Source organism: Gadus morhua, chromosome 13 (genome assembly GCF_902167405.1).
Source record: "Gadus morhua chromosome 13, gadMor3.0, whole genome shotgun sequence".
NCBI classification, from domain to species: domain Eukaryota; kingdom Metazoa; phylum Chordata; class Actinopteri; order Gadiformes; family Gadidae; genus Gadus; species Gadus morhua.
This window is the reverse complement of record NC_044060.1, coordinates 12390622-12408217: the sequence shown is the minus strand read 5'-3', so window position 1 is coordinate 12408217 and position 17596 is coordinate 12390622. Positions and strand designations below refer to the sequence as shown.

At 43.3% G+C, this 17596-nt stretch overlaps 2 protein-coding genes across 2 annotated transcripts; both read right to left on the bottom strand.

The window, feature by feature from the left end:
• Positions 1–4104: 4104 nt before the first annotated feature.
• On the bottom strand, positions 4105–5791 carry LOC115556549 (uncharacterized). The gene is made up of 3 exons (XM_030373652.1): positions 5476–5791; positions 5094–5376; positions 4105–4954 (listed from the first exon to the last, which is right to left on the bottom strand). The coding sequence occupies exons 1-3, from the start codon at positions 5655–5657 to the stop codon at positions 4301–4303; spliced, it is 1119 nt and encodes a 372-aa protein (XP_030229512.1). The 5' UTR covers positions 5658–5791; the 3' UTR covers positions 4105–4300.
• A 1527-nt stretch (positions 5792–7318) lies between these two features.
• wdr1 (WD repeat domain 1) lies at positions 7319–14576 on the bottom strand. Its single transcript, XM_030375034.1, has 15 exons — positions 14358–14576; positions 13709–13830; positions 13531–13621; positions 13284–13431; positions 12675–12855; positions 12152–12229; positions 11438–11518; positions 10623–10856; positions 10325–10412; positions 9868–10024; positions 9678–9765; positions 9379–9489; positions 9116–9289; positions 8608–8752; positions 7319–8238 (listed from the first exon to the last, which is right to left on the bottom strand). Exons 1-15 carry the CDS (start codon positions 14371–14373, stop codon positions 8132–8134), a joined length of 1821 nt encoding a protein of 606 aa, XP_030230894.1. The 5' UTR covers positions 14374–14576; the 3' UTR covers positions 7319–8131.
• Positions 14577–17596: the final 3020 nt, after the last annotated feature.

Here is a 17596-nt window from a genome sequence, read left to right as displayed (position 1 = left end):
ATTTTGCTGAGCGACTCAAGCTCATTTATAACAATAACAGAAACGATTCACCATAGAAACACCGGGCTTGTTCTCGCCAGGTGAGAGACTGTCCGTACTCAAAGTAAGTACCTACTTATAATTGTTTGAAGAGTTCTTAAAGTTCTTAAAAAAATACATAATATATGATATACATTCCTATCGCTGCGCAATAATAATGGAAGGCTTGGTGAACAGAAAGTCTCATTACAGTATGCCCTAGCATATAAGGCAAGCATATAGGGATAATGTATAGAACGCCGTCGCCGGTCATTATCGGGAAAAATAAGCCCCGACAGGGCGAACCGACTGGAACCGACGCGCAGCGGAGGTGTCTTGCTTCGCCCTGAAGTGAAGGGGCTCATTTTCGATAATGACCTGCGTCGCTCTATACATTATCCCGCTTTATTACAGGGCTACTCGCCAAAACGAAAAAATAACTTCACACGGTGTGTCCTTTCACAATTTATTTGTTACTAGCATTCGTAGTGTTGATTATCAGAGAAATAGTCCGCCAAAGACGTTGACGTCGCTTAGCAACAGAGTACGCTGGGGTTGATCAATTACCAGACTAGTTGCAGCGTTCTACGAAAGACGGCAAAAAATACACTTTCCTTGACAGTGGTCATTATATGCTTAGCAACATGGACCTATTAGAAAGGGAGGTAAGACTATAATGATATGATATGAAAACTTTATTTCAAACTCAGGTCCATAAATAGCACAAGACAAATACAATAGCCTACTGTGACGTGGTGTGTCTCCCTATCTGTCACGGCCCGGCTCTTGGCCATAACAAATAGGAAGACAGACACACCAAGGTTTAAATGCAAAAGTAATCATAATTTATTGATAAGCAAAAGGTAACCAAAAATAATGGTTTAACAAAAGTCAACTGATGTCTGGAGATGGAGAGTGCCATGGGCAGACTGGTGAGCATATCTGCCACGCACTGGTTGGGCTGATTGTGTAGCTCCAACCACCCGGTACCACCTTAAAGGAGAAGTTACACACAGATAAACAGGGCTTCACCTGTGTTGAACGCTGAACTTGGGTGCAATGGTGTTTACCTGGGCGTATAGACTTTCACAATTGCTCTAAGACAACATCACACACATTATATATGACACGTACCTGTAGCTTTTTTTCCTCACGTCGTCCTGCTTTCTGAAAGCTCCTCTGCAGACCTTGGTGAGTAAATGGCATAGATTACATATTTCCAATATTTGAATAAACTCTGGCAAGTTTGTTACAGTGAAACAAATTATTTCAGAAATGTAAAGGACACCTTTAACATAATCTAACTGTACGTTCACACAAAAAGCTATAAAGTGTTTTGAGTGATAAACGCCAATTCACTTTATATTAGACATGCGCGAAAAAGCGATAGGAGCGATCAAACGCTTGATCGCTTACGACACATTCATGATATAGTGGATAGCCATTTTCTTACCATAAACACAAACACCCCAAATTTGTTGGAAAAACCTTGCCTTGGTGCACCCTGTAGTGTGTGGAGAGTACACATGTTTTAGTAGCAGGATGAGTCAGATGGTTTATTTCTAAAATAAAATAAAAATAAAATAATACTGAAGATCATCCACAGTAAGAGTCTTCCAAGGCCCAGGGGCTAAGATCTGAGCCAAGTTTCTGTGAACAAAGTATATATGAAAGTAAGTTTAACAGTACAATTCTTCTGCTATTCTTAACCATCCTAAACATGCTGTGTACATACATCTACTGATGCCTCTGGACACATCATCAATGACCCAGCCGGGGCTGATCAGACCCCAGCTTGTGTCCAGATGGCTAGCTAGCTACCATGACTCAATGGCTCTCCTCTTTTGAGCCACAGCCATCTTGAGGCCCTCTCTGGCACATCGGTGGTACTGCGGCTGGCTCTCCTTCTTCTCTCTCCCTCGATGCCCAAACTGCTGAAGGCACTGGTCAGGGAACGGGCTGCAAAACCCCTGCATCCAACCTCCACCGGGAGACACCTTGCTCTCCAACTAGCCTGCTGACAGACACTGACCAGTCCCGCGTACTAGGAGAGCTTCCTCTCAAAGGCTTCTTCCAGGTGGTCTTCCCATGGGACGGTCAGCTCCAGCGGCACTACTTGCTTGCTGGACTCAGAAACAAGGACAATGTCTGGTCGCAGGGTGGTGACTGCAATGTGGCAGGGGAACTTCAACTGATGTTCAAGATCCACCAACAGCTGCCAGTCTTTTGCAGAGGTTAGGATTCCTGCACATTTTCTTCCGGCAGGGGTTAACTGCTCCCCAGCTCTGACAAAGGCGATGGTTTTCTTGGAGGGTCGGAACCGCTTTGCCCACACAAGTCCTTCGCTTATGACTTCAGCGATGGTCTTAAGAACTTGATCATGCCTCCAGCGGTACCGTCCATCTCCAAGTGCCCTGGTCCAAGTGTCCAGTTATCTCCCCTACCACTCATCTACAGAAGTCCATGGGTCGAACAGCGCTGGGGACTCTTTTTAAGAGTTCAGGGAAATCCCCACCTCACCAAACTGAAGAGGTGGGACCTACCCTAAATGACCCTGAGGGAGTGCGGTAGTTAATGCACTGTAAAGCAGACCTGATGTAGTCTTAAAGGTCCCATGGCATGAACATTTATGAGGTTTTCTAACATTAATATGAGTTCCCGTAGTCTGCCTATGGTCCCCCAGTAGCTAGAAATGCCGTTAGGTGTAAAACGTGCACTAGCTATCCTGCTCTGCCGTTGAAAAAACAAAGCTCAGACGCGCAAAGCACTGAAGTACATGAACCGCGACAGCTGCCCGCTGATGCGAGGCACCACCACCATGGGGCACCACCGCCGCGAGGCGGTGGTGCCGACTTATGCTGCTATCCATTTGGATGTACGAAGTGGTAAAGTCGCAAATCTCCCAGCTTTCTTGCGGCATTTCACTGAGGCACGCCCCCTTTCGGTCGTAGTATCTGATCGCTTTCAAAGTAGAGCGAGCAAATCTGTACAACTAGCAAAGAAGATGGCTGCGCCCATAGTCAATGGGGATTGAGCTGTATTTTCTTTGTATTTGTACCACGTTGGGGGTTGTAATGTCGATTTTAAATCCTCTTACACACTTGATTTCATTGCTGCTTTAATCCGGTCACCAATTTATGCATTGCACGGTCATGCTTTGCGTGCAATTCAATGTAAAGTTGTGTTTTCAAGCTGGTTTGCTAAAGAGGCTATGTTGCTAATGATGACTAGCCCGCTACTACCCCTCGTGGCTCGACAGAAACACTACAGAACTTGTTGACATTAAAATTGGCGAAAATGGCAAGATATTATTGCAATGTAAAAGGCTTGCAATGTTAATGTTTCTGTAAAGGCTGGCGACCATTATACTGGATTATTTCTTTTTCCCAAAATAGTTTTCTTCTCAAACTCGTCGGACACAAATGGCAAACTGGAAGGCTCGAGCAAGGGAAATACGTCACGTTCTCGCTGAAGCTGGTCGTTCGTACCAGCATACCATCAAAATGGATAGCAGCATTAGGACGTCACGACTTTCCCAGTCAAGGTTGCATAGCAACGGCAATGTTTCAGTTTGTCTTCACCGAAATGGCACCAGAGCCCGCCTACGGAGGATTACTGTACAGTTTTTTTCCATCGCTAACGAGCGCTTACCTATACTTAAAACTTTTTCTAAACTCTTAACACAGACTTACGCCTACATAACACAATTGGCCAAATAGATCATTTTCTTCTCAAAAGCACATTTTGTTAACTATATACTAACTCTTCATTTCAAAATAGAAGACATCTTTCTCTGCACACACTAACTTTGCCAAAACACTGGACATCTGACTCAAAATGAAATTATTCTTTCAAAGAATAACTCTTGTTTTCACTTCACAAGGAACATGCAGCCAATCAAAGTACACCAGGTTTCAAAATACTGGCTATTGTGGACATTACAAAAACTGCATAGACTTTTATGTTTCAGTTTTACAGGTATTTGCATGCAAAACATGCAATCCACTGTTTTTTACGCCAAATTTTTTGGTTGGGAACTGTACTGTATATCCACATGTAATGTTCACATTCAAAAGCATTCCAGTAAAAAGCTAATCAGTTTTTTTTTCTTTACTGTTTACTACAGGAGGTATAGTAGAAATACTGTTTACAGTATGATACAACAGAAAACGTTTTACAGTATTGTTTACTGTAAAGTTAACAAAATATCCATGAACAAAAAAGCAACAGCAAAAAGCCCAGTAAAAAGGGAGAACTAAAAAAAAGCACAAAATTCCTTTATCTAATCCCTGCGATCTTCAGGGTTAGGCCACAAGTTTTCATCCACATCGCATCTGATGTTATCCAAGGCGATACACCTTGGATAAAACCGCTTGGAATGCCTGATCCACCCTTGACAATCATCAACTGTGATGTCCCTGCAGCCAGCATCCATGGCTTCAAGGAGGGACAATTGGTCATGTGGCTGATGGTCATAGACTTTCCACCTCCATGTAGAAAAGAACTCCTCTATGGGGTTGAGGAAAGGTGAATAGGGTGGAAGAAATAGACGAATCAGTCTTGGGTGGACCTCAAACCATGCTGTAACTGCTTGTGAGTGATGGAAGGCCACGTTGTCCCAGGTGATAACGAAGGTCCTCCTGTTTTCACCCTCCTGATCCTGCTCTGGAACCAGGCGCTGGTGGAGATCATCGAGAAAAGCAAGGAGGCGCTCGGTGTTGTAAGGTCCAACCGGACATTTGTGGAGGAGTGATCCTGCATTTGAAATTGCCGCACACATAGTGATATTTGCCCCTCTCTGTCCAGGAACATCAACTGTGGCCCTTTTTCCAATGACATTTCTTCCACGTCGACGCCTGTTGGCCAGATTAAATCCTGCCTCATCCACGTATACGAATTCATGAGGGGCCTGGTTGGCCTCCAATTCCATAACTCTCTGAAACAAAATGTATGTAAATCATGCCATTATAGTACTATATACCATACAGTACTGTAACCTATTACTGAGTAGGTTACCTACTTGAAAAGTGCAAAGCTTATAGAACTGTACATTGAATTGAATATACACACTATACCTGGACATATTTTTGTCGTAGCACCTTGACTCGCTCACTGTTCCTCTCAAAGGGAACAGTGTAGAGCTGTTTCATCCGCACTCTGTGTTTGGACAATGTCCGCGTAATGGTTGCGAGGCTGATGCTAATGATATTGTGAAATATCTCTTGGTCCTCCAAAATTCTGCTTTGAATCTCATGCAGTTTAATTGCGTTATTTGCAACAACCATATCTACTATGGCAAGCTCTTGTTGATGATTAAGGAGCTTACCTCTTCCCCCAGAGGGAGGAAGACGTTGCATTCTTTTGAGGGACAAAAAAGAATCAACATATGCATTACTGTATGGCCTCATTGACATGTCAAGTGAAAATAGAAACAATCCATGTAAAATGCAAACTTACCTGTTGGTTTGTTGAAAGATGCGTATAATTGACGCAACCGTTGACCGCCCCAAATTGGGCTGTACTCTTTCACCAGCCTCCCTTAGTGAAAGACCGTGGTTTATCACATGGTCAATGATAGTGGCACGAATTCCATCACTCACCACTGCCCTTGTAGCCCTTAGAATGCCACCACCACGCATTCTTATACCTCTACCTTGCCCTCTCCTTAGGCCTGCTCTTCTCCCTGGACCTGCTCCTCTCACTACTCCTGCTCCTCTCACTACTCCTGCTCCTCTCACTTCTCCTGCTCCTCTCACTACTCCTGCTCCTCTCACTACTCCTGCTCCTCTCACTTCTCCTGCTCCTCTCACTTCTCCTGCTCCTCTCACTACTCCTGCTCCTCTCACTACTCCTGCTCCTCTCACTACTCCTGCTCCTCTCACTTCTCCTGCTCCTCTCACTACTCCTGCTCCTCTCACTACTCCTGCTCCTCTCACTACTACACCTCTCACTGCTCCTCTCACTGGGCCTGCTCTTCTCCCTGGGCCCCTTGCTCTAACTCTTCCTCGTCCAGACATCTTTTTCGGTTTCTGTTTCCAAAAACATCACTCCTCAAAGTCCTCCTTTTAGTAATGCCATTGATTCTAAGCCAGAGTGGAATCAGCTGTGGTTGACCCAATATACCCAACATACATCAGCTGTGTGTCAATTATTCAATTGTTTGTTTATTATCAGCTGAGATATATTGTTTTAGAACTGATATTACTGTATTACAGAAGCAGAGGTTTTTATACTGTATCTAAGGTTTGGAATATTGTGTTTGCAATTGTGGGATGTTGTGTGTTAACATTTGTAAATAATACAAAAACAATCCATAATTTTGTTTGGAGGTATAGCTTGTCTGTTAAGAAAATGTAAGCATTATATAAATGTGGTCACTGACTGCATATTGTGTGAAAACATGAAATGTGTGAATGGTATGGCCACAAAGGACCGATGTTGTGCTAATCGTGTTTAGAGTTTTGAAAATGTGACTACTGTTTAGAAAAACGCTTGTTAGCGACTGAAAAAAACTGTAATAATAGTTAACTACTTTAACCGCCCCGACAATCCAAAACCAAAGTGGAATCTAGATGGAAAAAAAGTGTGTAGTTCAAAACCTGAGCAGCTTTTACTTCTTCGCCACCTACAGTTTGTCATGTAAGATCATTCAAAACCCCCATGTTATTTTCCATGGACATTTAAACATGGAACCAAGAGCCTCGGAGGCGGGACTTATTCTTCAGAGGTCTATGGAGGAGGATAAGCTACACGTTCCAGACGCAGGCAATTTGCCAAATATGTCGTGGTGCTATAAAGTACACAGGCAGCACTGCACGACTAACTGAAATACTCACCTGAAGCGGCGGCATTGTGGGAGGGAGATGACCACTGCCGGTGCCTCCAGCCCTCCCCCTCGCCCCTGCGGCTGTCACCCTTCTAAACTCTACACACACACACACACACACACCCCCGCCCCTCAGTGTCTTCACCACCATCCACACATTACAGCATTATACTATAGGTGTCCGGGAAGCCAACCCACCCGCAATGCATCGAGATGCCTTTCGCATCTGCTCCAGTGATGAAAGGCACGTCCCTGATAAACACACATAGACATGCTGCATATAGACATCAGTCCATTCAAACACAATTCTCGACTGTCACCTATTGAGCAGTAGGGGTATCTGAACGTTAAGTCTGATAATGTAGTCAATCCTTAGCATACTTCAATTCATTATTCGATTTGATGAATATACTCCCTTTCATTAAATACATCATGCGTATTGATGAAAAGTAAAAGCTGCAGATGTAGATGGAAGAGAATGCATCAAAATTATTTTTTTTATTATGAACCATTTACACCTACGGAAGATGATACATCATCAAAGCAAGATGAAAATATTGGGCCCAAACAAAGAGAATTAAAAAAAGGTAAGCAACAATTCAAGAGATCCATTAAATAGACAGCATTTCAATTTTAGACATAATTGTTTCATGTTTATTTATTCCTATTATTGCACCCTAGTCTTTCGGAAAGCACGCCAGATGAGAGACAGTATTGCGCCAAAGAAGAAAAAGAAAATGGAAAACATAGGCAGAATAAGACCCCACCCCTCCCCCCCATTAACACCCACTACACCTGCAGGTATGAGTAATTGACAGGCAACACAGTAAGGGCCACCGTTCTGTACATTTCAGGAATGTCACCAAAATGTTCTCAAACCAGATTTAACCCTAAAAACTCGTATCTCTCAACTGCGCTGTGCCCAATACAGGCATATTCATTTTAGCTTGAACTAATAAGGGCTGGCCTACGGAATGTTGTGCGTACGCGTTCCCCGGTTCTGTTAGGCCACAGAAAGAGCTTTATTCACAAAGTGCTTACCCCTCACTCAATGTTTACTCTTGTGTTGTACAGGTCATAACTTGGCCATTTCATTGATGGGAGCTTATCATTTTTTTCAATAATGGGAGCTCATCACCCCCCCCCCCCCCACCCCTACAATAATGGCCATTCAGGAGGTGTTCACAGACAGAGACGAATCATCATATCGATACTGAAAAAATATTGTATTAGACAGAAAGTTGTGAGTTCTAAAAAGGGATCTGAGAGAGTGCGTGTGTGTCTCGCTCAGTACATGATAGTCCACTGCTTGACACAGGCATCGTATGAGGAGGTCACCAGGGTGTGGTCGTCCACCCAGGCCAGGCTGGTGACGTGATGCAACCGGTGGGCATCTGTGGGCATCAAGAGAGAAACGCATTGGTGACCAGGGGGAGGGTTGATAAAGGCAATTCAATTCAACACACTCTTTCTTCTCATTCTACTGGGAGTACTTGCAGTAGGTTTGCTTATCCTCCAAAAAGATAAGTCTCACTTCCTTCCACCTCATTAGAACATTTTTGCCCCGTCCCAAGGGATGTAGCAGAAGTTCCTGCCTGGTAACTTCCCTTACTACTGCGGCTACACCAGAAGCCATTTAAAATAAGGGTGTTTTATAGAGAGTATAGATAGGTGCAGTCTAAGCTAGCCATTACCTTTACGACACACACACACACACACACACACACACACACACACACACACACACACACAGCCCCACCCACCTGGGATCTTAAGCCTCTTATCAGAATCAGAGATTGTCCAGATGTAAACCATCATGTCCATGCCGCTGGTGGCTAAGTGCTCGTTGTCAGGGGCCCAGGCCACAGAGACTATTTTAGCATGGTGACCATAGAAGTCATCCTTGATCTGGGGAAAAGAAACAGGAAAGCTTCAAGAAATGGACAAAACTCAGGAATCAAAACTAAATCACACTTGCTTTGCAGTTTGGATGACAAGACCATTGTCATAGCAGAAGGCATTCCAGATGACACAGTATTGAACCGGAGGTAAAAAGAAAGAAAGAAAAGTTTGAATGCCCATCTAACAAACGTTAATCCATTCAATTTCTGGATTGTCCGAAAAACTAAATTACATTTAAACAGAGCCTAAAGAAAACATTTAATTTTCTCCATCCAATGTACGCCAACACCTTATAGCGTTTCACGGCCATTGTAGCATGCATAAAACAGATATAATTTAGACATGTAAGTCGTCAAAGAGCTAGCTTACCGCGTAGTCGTCTGCCACCGTGAAGATGCGGAGGACCTTCTTCTCGTCGGTGACGGCCAGGTGAGCTCCGTCGTGGGAGAAGGCCATGGCTGTGACCCGCCCCGTGGCCTCCAGGGTGCGGCCCTCTTCCTTCAGACTGTTGCCCTGGACGGAGTACAGACGCACCTTGCCGTCCTGGGCAGAGCAAGTAGACACACAGGGATTGGTATTCGCATTGTGGTTACTGCAGGGTCCAACTTCACCACCCCAAAGTCTACACTTACGGCGCCCCCGACGGCTGCAGTAGTGCCCCCGGGATGTATCGCTCCGGTCTCTGGCTCGTAGTCCAGCTTTTCCAGAGTGAAAACTTTCTTTTTGTCCTTCAGCAAGACGACCTGTTCGCAGTGGAGATGGGCCACATTTCAATTTCGAACCAAAACATTACAATAAATACCAGCAACAATGAGACTGACCTTTTAATAATAGGTTTAAAAAATGAAAAGTATGGATGTGCTAGCGTTATGGAAGTTGATTTGAGAACCGAGGGAGGTGAATTTAAAGTCACTGACTGAACTGGGCTTACCAGGTCAATGCAAACTACCAGCGTTAAGCCCCCTGGTGCTATGGACACACACTTAGGCTGGGCGTCCATCTTCACCACATCAGAGGCACTTGAAAAATAAAAGACATTATTTGCCAATATTCTGGTAAAGCCATTGGTACAATGATGAACCCAAGAACAATGTGAGCAGAAGTTAGTGTGTCGATAGTACCTGTATTCCTTGGTTTGGGTGTCGGTGAAGCGCACGGTGTCGTCCATGCCGCAGCTAACCAGCTGGCCGGCCTGGTCCACCACCATCTTGTTCACCTGGTTGGTGTGACCCTTCCCCTGAAGGCAGTCATTCTCTCCAGTTTCCGCATCCCAATAATGTGCAAAGTGTTAAAGAACAATGATGACGCAGCGCCCAATGAAAGCTTAGCACTCTACCGAGCAATCAACAGTTATTTTATCCAAAATATACTGAGAAGATGTTTAATTAACAAATCTGCTTTTTCTGCACCAATGGCAAAAGTGTATATCAGGATGGTCTCAAGAGGCTAACACTAATATAGCGTCAGGTACAATCAGTTATGCCGATAGAATACAAAGAGATACCCCACTTCCATGTAGCAACATTAATCAAACATTTGGCAGCCCCAGAAGATGAGTGAGAACAAATGAAAGGATATTGATGTGTCCATCGTGACTTGCAGAGAAGATGATTGACTTCCCGTCAATCTTGTGAACCGTCACACAATGGACGGACTTACTGTGACCCTGCAGGACAAATAAGTTGACAATACATTACGATGACTTCTATTCTTTAGTAGATTTACAACAGAAACTAAATCAAGAGCTTTTAGTAATGTGAGCAAATATGGTCCTTTGAGCATCATAGGCTTCAAGCTAACACACACACACACACACACAGACACAGACAAAGACACAGACACAGACACAGACACACACACAGACACACACACACACCTTGATGACGCGGAGGGGCTTGTCTGGGTTGTTCTTGTCCAGGTAGTTGATGTTCCCCGACAGGGAGACACTGATGAGGTGGTCCTTCTGCCACAGGCATCCCAGCTGCTGGTCCATGACATCATTGCCCATGTTGAAGGTGGTGACGGCCGTACCCGTGCTGACGTCCCATAGCTTCACCGTCTTGTCCCCCGAGGCGGAGATCAGCTGGGAGCTGTCGGGGCTCCAGGACACCTGGCGTTGAGGTTAACAGACATGTCACTACGCGACAAATAACATGGTGCAGGCTGCCGGCAGCTAGAAGAACCAACCCCAAGCCTTGCACAACGTTTATGTTTATTAGCAGGGGTTTGGGAAAAGGAAGTGAGAGTTTGGCATCAAAAGGGATGTTGGCGCAACATAGGCTCAACCTGCCTTGCATTTTGCCATTTTGTTGCCAAATCTGTCTGAGTTTCAGGTGAGAAGTAGGGGTGGGAAAAATAATCGATGCTTCGCGATTCTCTCTAGAACAATTCCGCCTCGATTCAGATAAAATAATAATCGGAATAAAAATAAAACACTTAGTTTTTTGTTTGTTTGCTGCAACATTCTCTTCGCCAGAGAAGGATAATTTTAGTAATTTTAAAATTATTTAATTTATCTTCAGTGTGTATATGTCAATCTGATTTGTCTTGACACGATTGCGATTCATTTTTTTTTTTTTAATTGTTGCATCAATAATCGTTATCCGAATCGAATCGTGAGATTCCTAAGAGATTCCCACCCCTAGTGAGAAGATTGTATTTTGGCAGAATGAATTACAAAAAGACACTTACGGCGTAAACTCCTCCATTGTGGGCTTTCTCTCCCCCAAGTGCAGAGATTTTCTCGCCGGTCTTTCCATCACATATGATGATCTGTGAGGACACAAACCACAGTTGACATTTGGATACGTCACATTTTGTATTAGACATGAAAAATATATTATATCGCATCTCTGTTGCCAGTAGTAATTGGCGTTGCCTTGGAAAGCTTCAAAAGAGCAAACGACCCAGCTAAAGATCTATCCCCAATATTTTTGTAATGAATTGTAATCTGATAGAAACAATTTTGTGTGTTTTATTTATCAATGAGTAATGTTGCTTCATTCATAGCCTGTATATCTATGCAAATTATTTGTGGATTTGAAGTCTGGAAAGGGTAATTGTGGTTAGAGATGAATGTGCATCACTATAAGTAAGTAAATGAAAACAAATATTCCTCAAAACATAGGTCATAATAAAAAATGTTTGGATCCCAGTGTAATTACTGCAAATTAATAATAGTTTAGTCTGCCCGAGATATAATAATTAGTCTTTTGGTAAACCTGCACTTTTGTGACTCCTGCTGGAGAAAAGGTCAACTTCCGCCTATAAGTCACTAAACTGCTTGTAATCTAAAAGCACACATATTTAGAAAAAGTCATGAAAGGGCAACACTCCCCCACGGCACTTCTAGTGTTAAGCGTAGGGCAGACCATCATCAGCACATCAGTGCAGCAGGGTACTTACCAGCCCATCAGCTCCAGCAGCGGCAAAACGGTTCCCATCAGGGGAGAATCGCACACAATTGACAAACCGGGTATGGTCCTAATACAGGGGAAAAAATAAAATAAATATTTTGAAGGTGCAAAACATGCGAGTCGGCATTTCCATTTCCCCTCCATTACAATGTAAGAGAGCCCCCCATGTTTAAAATCCAACTTCTTCACTTGAAGCTAAACATTTTAGACTATCAGGCCACTAGAGACAGATTTACTCTGCATTTATATTTCCTCTACTGTGCACTCCTTTGCAGGAGAACAGGATGCCTCATGCAAAACAAAATACAGCACAACACAACAGAGAAGACTATAAATCAATCAAAAAGAACAGCTGAACTAGCCTTAAAAAATAAACCTAAACAAAGATGTGTAACGATGAGGCTCAAGAGAAACCACCAAAGCTAGGGGGGTAATCCAGGATTTCCCTATGATTGTTGAGTTTGTTTATACTGGCACACACCATTCCCCGCCCTAAAGATATGAGTCAATACCTTTAATGTGAACTTGAACTTGAATGGAGGCCCCTCAGAGAAAGCCACAGTCATGTCGTCACTGCCAGAGATGAGGCGGTAGGGGCGAGAGGGTTTGAGGTCCACAGAGTTGATGGATTTACTGTGTCCCGCCAGCTCACCCACTGACGACCCAGAGTCCCACAGGAACACCGCTCCAAACCTGAGAGGAAGAAAGGTAAAAAAAACCTCAATGGAATACATGTCACTCCAACCATGTATATACACTGTGCTATTACAATTTAGTTGTACAGTCAATCCAAAGCGTCCTACAGTGAATTGTTTCTCTCACACACCCCAAAAATGTACTTAGGCTTGACTCCGGGACAGTTGCTTATCCAATGCTCTGTTGGTTCAGTCATGTCCAGCAATTCATACACAATCAAAAGCTAATTAACCCCTTTGGGCTAGGGTTAGGTTAGATATCCCATCAGCAAATCTCCCTCATTTGATCAGCCTTATTTCTTTGGTGTTGTTTAAATGTTCATGCTACACATTTGCTGTAATATTACATCACGGAAAAAGGCAACCACATCCCATTTGGTTGCACGCGCATGTCTGAGTAAAACCCAAATCACTTGACTGACTCACTTCTCACGTCCCTCGCCAACCACAGCCATTCTCTTGCTGTCCTCAGTCCAGGCAATATCTCGGATCTTGCCGGAAAACGGTTGGTACTCGTACTTCAGCAGGTGCTCCTTCTGGGTGGTGTCCCAGATACGGATCTTTCCCGACACATCTGCCCGGATTTAGAATGTTCTAGAATTACTGAGCAAAGTTCTGATGATAGGATTTGTTGACATTGGTGAGTGAGGTGAACGGCTAGGTGGTAGATTACCTCCAGAGGCGATGTAAAAGCCACTGGGTGCATAGCAGGCGACAGTTACTTGCTGGGCATGCTCTGTGTAGATGTCTGCTATAGATGGATTCTGTAGAAGATTAAATACATTACACATCAGTAGGTGTGGAAAGATAACAGAAGTTGGTTGGTCAGATAATATAAACTATTGAATTACATCAATGTTCCTGATGATAACAGTCTTTCCATTGGCATAGAGAAAGTTGTTCCCTTTGGGATCTCTGCCAAGTACTTTGGACACTCCCCTCTCCATCTGCGGGAGACTGGCAAACGTGTGTTCTAAAAGGTCGTGGTAAAGAGAATGACACATTTAGACATAAGTAATGGCAATAGACATAAAACATAGTATATTGAACCATTTCGAAAGTAATGTAAAGGCTTTTATTGGCTTTTTTTTCCCAGCTGCTAACCTGGAAAACAAAATCACGACCAAGCCACTAAAGCCACGGCGAGGACATGGGTATGGACATGTCATAACAATGCGGACGTAGCCTCCAAGAAAACAGGGGCAGATCTATAACATACCATTTCTAGGTATTGGTAATGCCCAAATCCTGCGGGATTCTGCTATTCAGCAATGGTATATTTAATCGTACATCTGCAAAACACGAAACGACTATCTATCTTGGAGGGCCGATTTCATTCTATTGCACGAAATGCCCAAATAGTCAATTGGGCGAGGTTAGTTACGTTAGCTGCAAAACCGCTAGCTGCCTAGAAAGCTCATTGTCCCCCATTCTCAAAGTATAACAACAGTGCTTTCTTTCAATATACATTCTGTAAGATCACAAATAATAAATACTTACTCGACTCATATGACATTTTCGCGATTGCTTTTTTGTTTAGGCCTCCAGATGAATGAACCAGTGCACACACCCCGGCTACAGACAGACTCTCTGATCATACAAACACGGAAGCGAGGGCAGCTCGCGGAATGCCTGTCTATGACCATATATAGTCATCTCGGCTCCTACGCGGCAGCTGTCAGCTGCCTGCTGGTGAGGGGATGACTGCGTGAATTAAATATACAGGATATGGTAAATAGTTCCTGATCAGATCATCATCAGAACGAGTTGTTTCTCTCATATGTCTCTATTTTAACCACGGTGATGTCCAACTGTGCATAATAGTTAAACATGGACATACGATACACATCACCGTCAGCCTGCCTAGGAATAGGATGGATGTGGGGAAATCCCTGATGAGCCCAGTGTGATTTATTAGTAATAATAATTATTATTGTAATAATAATAATAATAATAATAATAATAATAATAATAATAATAATAATAATAATAATAATAATAATAATACATTTTATTTATAACGCACTTGGCATCAACTCAATGACCTCAAAGTGCTATTTAGCCGCATTCTTCTGTTATGGAGAAGGACTTGAATGTGTTAGGTGTCCCCTTGCCTCGTATGGGCCATTGGGCCATAATAAGAAATTATTAAATCGACGATGTCCCTTATCGTCCTTAAATTCAGACGCTTTGTATTTTTGTCGTTAAATCATAGTTGATCATATTTGGTACACAACCATATATGCTAATCATGTTATAAACAACACGAACAGTTCTAGGGTCTGGGTGACTTTCGTTTTCCCTGCATTGATATAGGCTATTTCAAACTTAGTTTACACGATCAACTCTGATACTAAAACGAGTCATCTGGGCCTCGTATCATTGTGTGGCCTACTCTGATAAGAACAGAATAATGTTTCCCCCATTGAGCTTGATACTCACGCAAATTACCCATTTCTTACGCTCTCAATCCACACCTCCTACTTCTAATTCGTCAATTGCCTTTCGTCCTAAGATATGGTGGTAGTGGTAGTGGCGTAAGTAGGTCATTAAAGGCCCGGTGCAATAATTGTAAGGGCAGGGGCGTAGCCACATGGGGGCCAAAAAAATAAATAATATCCTGAACAGAAACGGTCTAAAATGAAATATATGCACTATTAGTTTGTTCTAACTTTGACTTATTAAATATTGCACTTAAAGCTTTTTCGACTTTTATGACCTATAAACGTTGTTATAATGATTTATAGTCATGTTTAACCATACTAAAGTGTCAAATAATGACGTACATGCATTTAGACGTATTCCCTGCTGTGCAGAGCACTAGGGACGCCGGTCACGATTCACTTGTTAAATTTCCGGGATTTATCTACGTAGAACAATCCGGATTTTCTATGCATGTAATGCTGCAACATGCTCCACCAACCACAGAGGAGTGGGGTTGGCAGGAGGAGAACGAGGGGGCGGAGAAGGACGAAGCCGAGTGTTGACAGAGAATGCTGAAAGCGCCCAGATGAGAGGAAGAGTTTCCCAAAAATGGACATCGTTTTTTGTGCTTTGATTTGTGTCAGGTTGCTCTATGGGAGTCATTAATAAGAAATTAAGACCAGAAAATTATAATAGGAGATCTTTAAAATTCGAACCGAATCAGTTCGAATGAACAAGAACGAACCGAACTGATACTTCTCTCTTGTTCGTCTCGTTCGTTCTCAGACTCGACTCATTCCAGACCCGCTAGTCGCTGACTCGCTGTTCGTTCCCTGACTGTGAGTGGTGAAGAGGGAAGAGGCTTAGTGAGCGAGCGTACGCTAATATGATTCAATATCAGTGAAATGGCAAATGCATGCTATCTTTGTACTTTCTGTGTCATGCAAGATTAATCAAATATTTGAATTTCTCGTCAATCTGTCGTTCTTTCATGGTTCGTCATCCACCCGGAACCCCCACCAGGGTTCGAGGTGGGAGCCATTTGGAGCTAAGCTCCCATAGAGAGAGTTCTGGTTCCCATGAAAGCAGCAAACTCAAATATCTGTGGGGTCTCTGAAAATAAAGCAGCATAATATTTTAATTACAAAAAAAGCTATTTTCCCTTCCACATACAGAGTAATATTGACTCTTCTTCTGCACTGTTAATCGACTGTCTAAACTTTATTGGTATTTTTATGTATAGAACGCCGGTCATTATTGGGAAAATAAGCCAAGACAGGGCGAACCGGGCACCGACGCGAAGCAGAGGTGACTTGCTTCGACCTGAAGCATTATCCCGCTTATTGCACGGCTACTTGCCAAAACGAAAAAATAAATTCACAAGGTGTGTCTTTTTAAAATTTATTTGTTACCATTGGTAGTCTTGATCAGAGGAGATATAGTTCGCCAATGACGTTGACGTCGCTTAGCAAATGAATACGCTGGGGTTGATGAGTAGCCGGACTACTAGCCGAATGCCGATACGGGGGCGGACTGGGCGGTCTTGCGTTCTGGCGGGTGCCGGGGGGGCCGCGGTCTCTCGTGGGCCGTTTAAGCCGGCCGGCGGATCAGAGAGAAAATATCAGTATTTATACCAGAGATATGGGTCTCTATATCACAGTCATAGTTAACTTTTCGGTCTACATTGTTTTGTAGCCAAATTTCTTATTCAGATGTTAAATGTGCATGGTTTGAAATAAAACAAATCTACCTGTATTTTCTTTATTTGATTATTTGTTTGCAAAAGTTTTGCCGAAGCAATCACTTCTGGGAATTTCAAGACCGAATCGAGTAGGCTAGACCGCGTCTGCGTGTTTGGGGTTGTTGGAAGTTGGAAGCTATACTCTGTCGCCATCACAGAGGTCCTTATGAACTTGGATTCGGATGACAGGGTTGCGGAGAAGAGCAAGCTCCTTTGTACTTTGTTAAATGCATGACGGTTACACATGTTTTTATTATGGAGCGGCTGGCTCTGATGATCTATTGATTTTGGCTGCAGAGTGCAAATGCCAGGGCCTTTTTTGGTTCCCAGTCCGTCACTGGATACGAAAGACGTGAATCAGTTGCAAAAAGTCCACTTTTCTTGACAGCATTCATATGCACACACAGCCGTGATCACAGCGTTATACATTATCCCTTACATATTTACTTGTTTTTTTAGAGACCCCCACAGAGATGGAATCACAACCGAACCCTGACCCCCACCATCATTGCTAAATCAAGTCTTATCAACTATACCACCAATCCTGCTGCATTTGGTTAAAGTTGTAATGTTG

Excerpts from the sequence above, each read along its gene's own strand:
- LOC115556549 (XM_030373652.1), bottom strand. The coding sequence starts at position 5,657 with ATGCGTGGTGGTGGCATTCTAAGGGCTACAAGGGCAGTGGTGAGTGAT. Across the intron at positions 5,377-5,475 it reads ATCTTTCAACAAACCAACAG|AATGCAACGTCTTCCTCCCT; the intron begins GTAAGTTTGCAT and ends GTCCCTCAAAAG. Across the intron at positions 4,955-5,093 it reads TACGACAAAAATATGTCCAG|AGAGTTATGGAATTGGAGGC; the intron begins GTATAGTGTGTA and ends ATTTTGTTTCAG.
- wdr1 (XM_030375034.1), bottom strand. Across the intron at positions 10,025-10,324 it reads AAGTCACGATGGACACATCA|ATTATTGGGATGCGGAAACT; the intron begins ATATCCTTTCAT and ends AACACTTTGCAC. Across the intron at positions 9,766-9,867 it reads ACCCAAACCAAGGAATACAG|TGCCTCTGATGTGGTGAAGA; the intron begins GTACTATCGACA and ends TTATTTTTCAAG.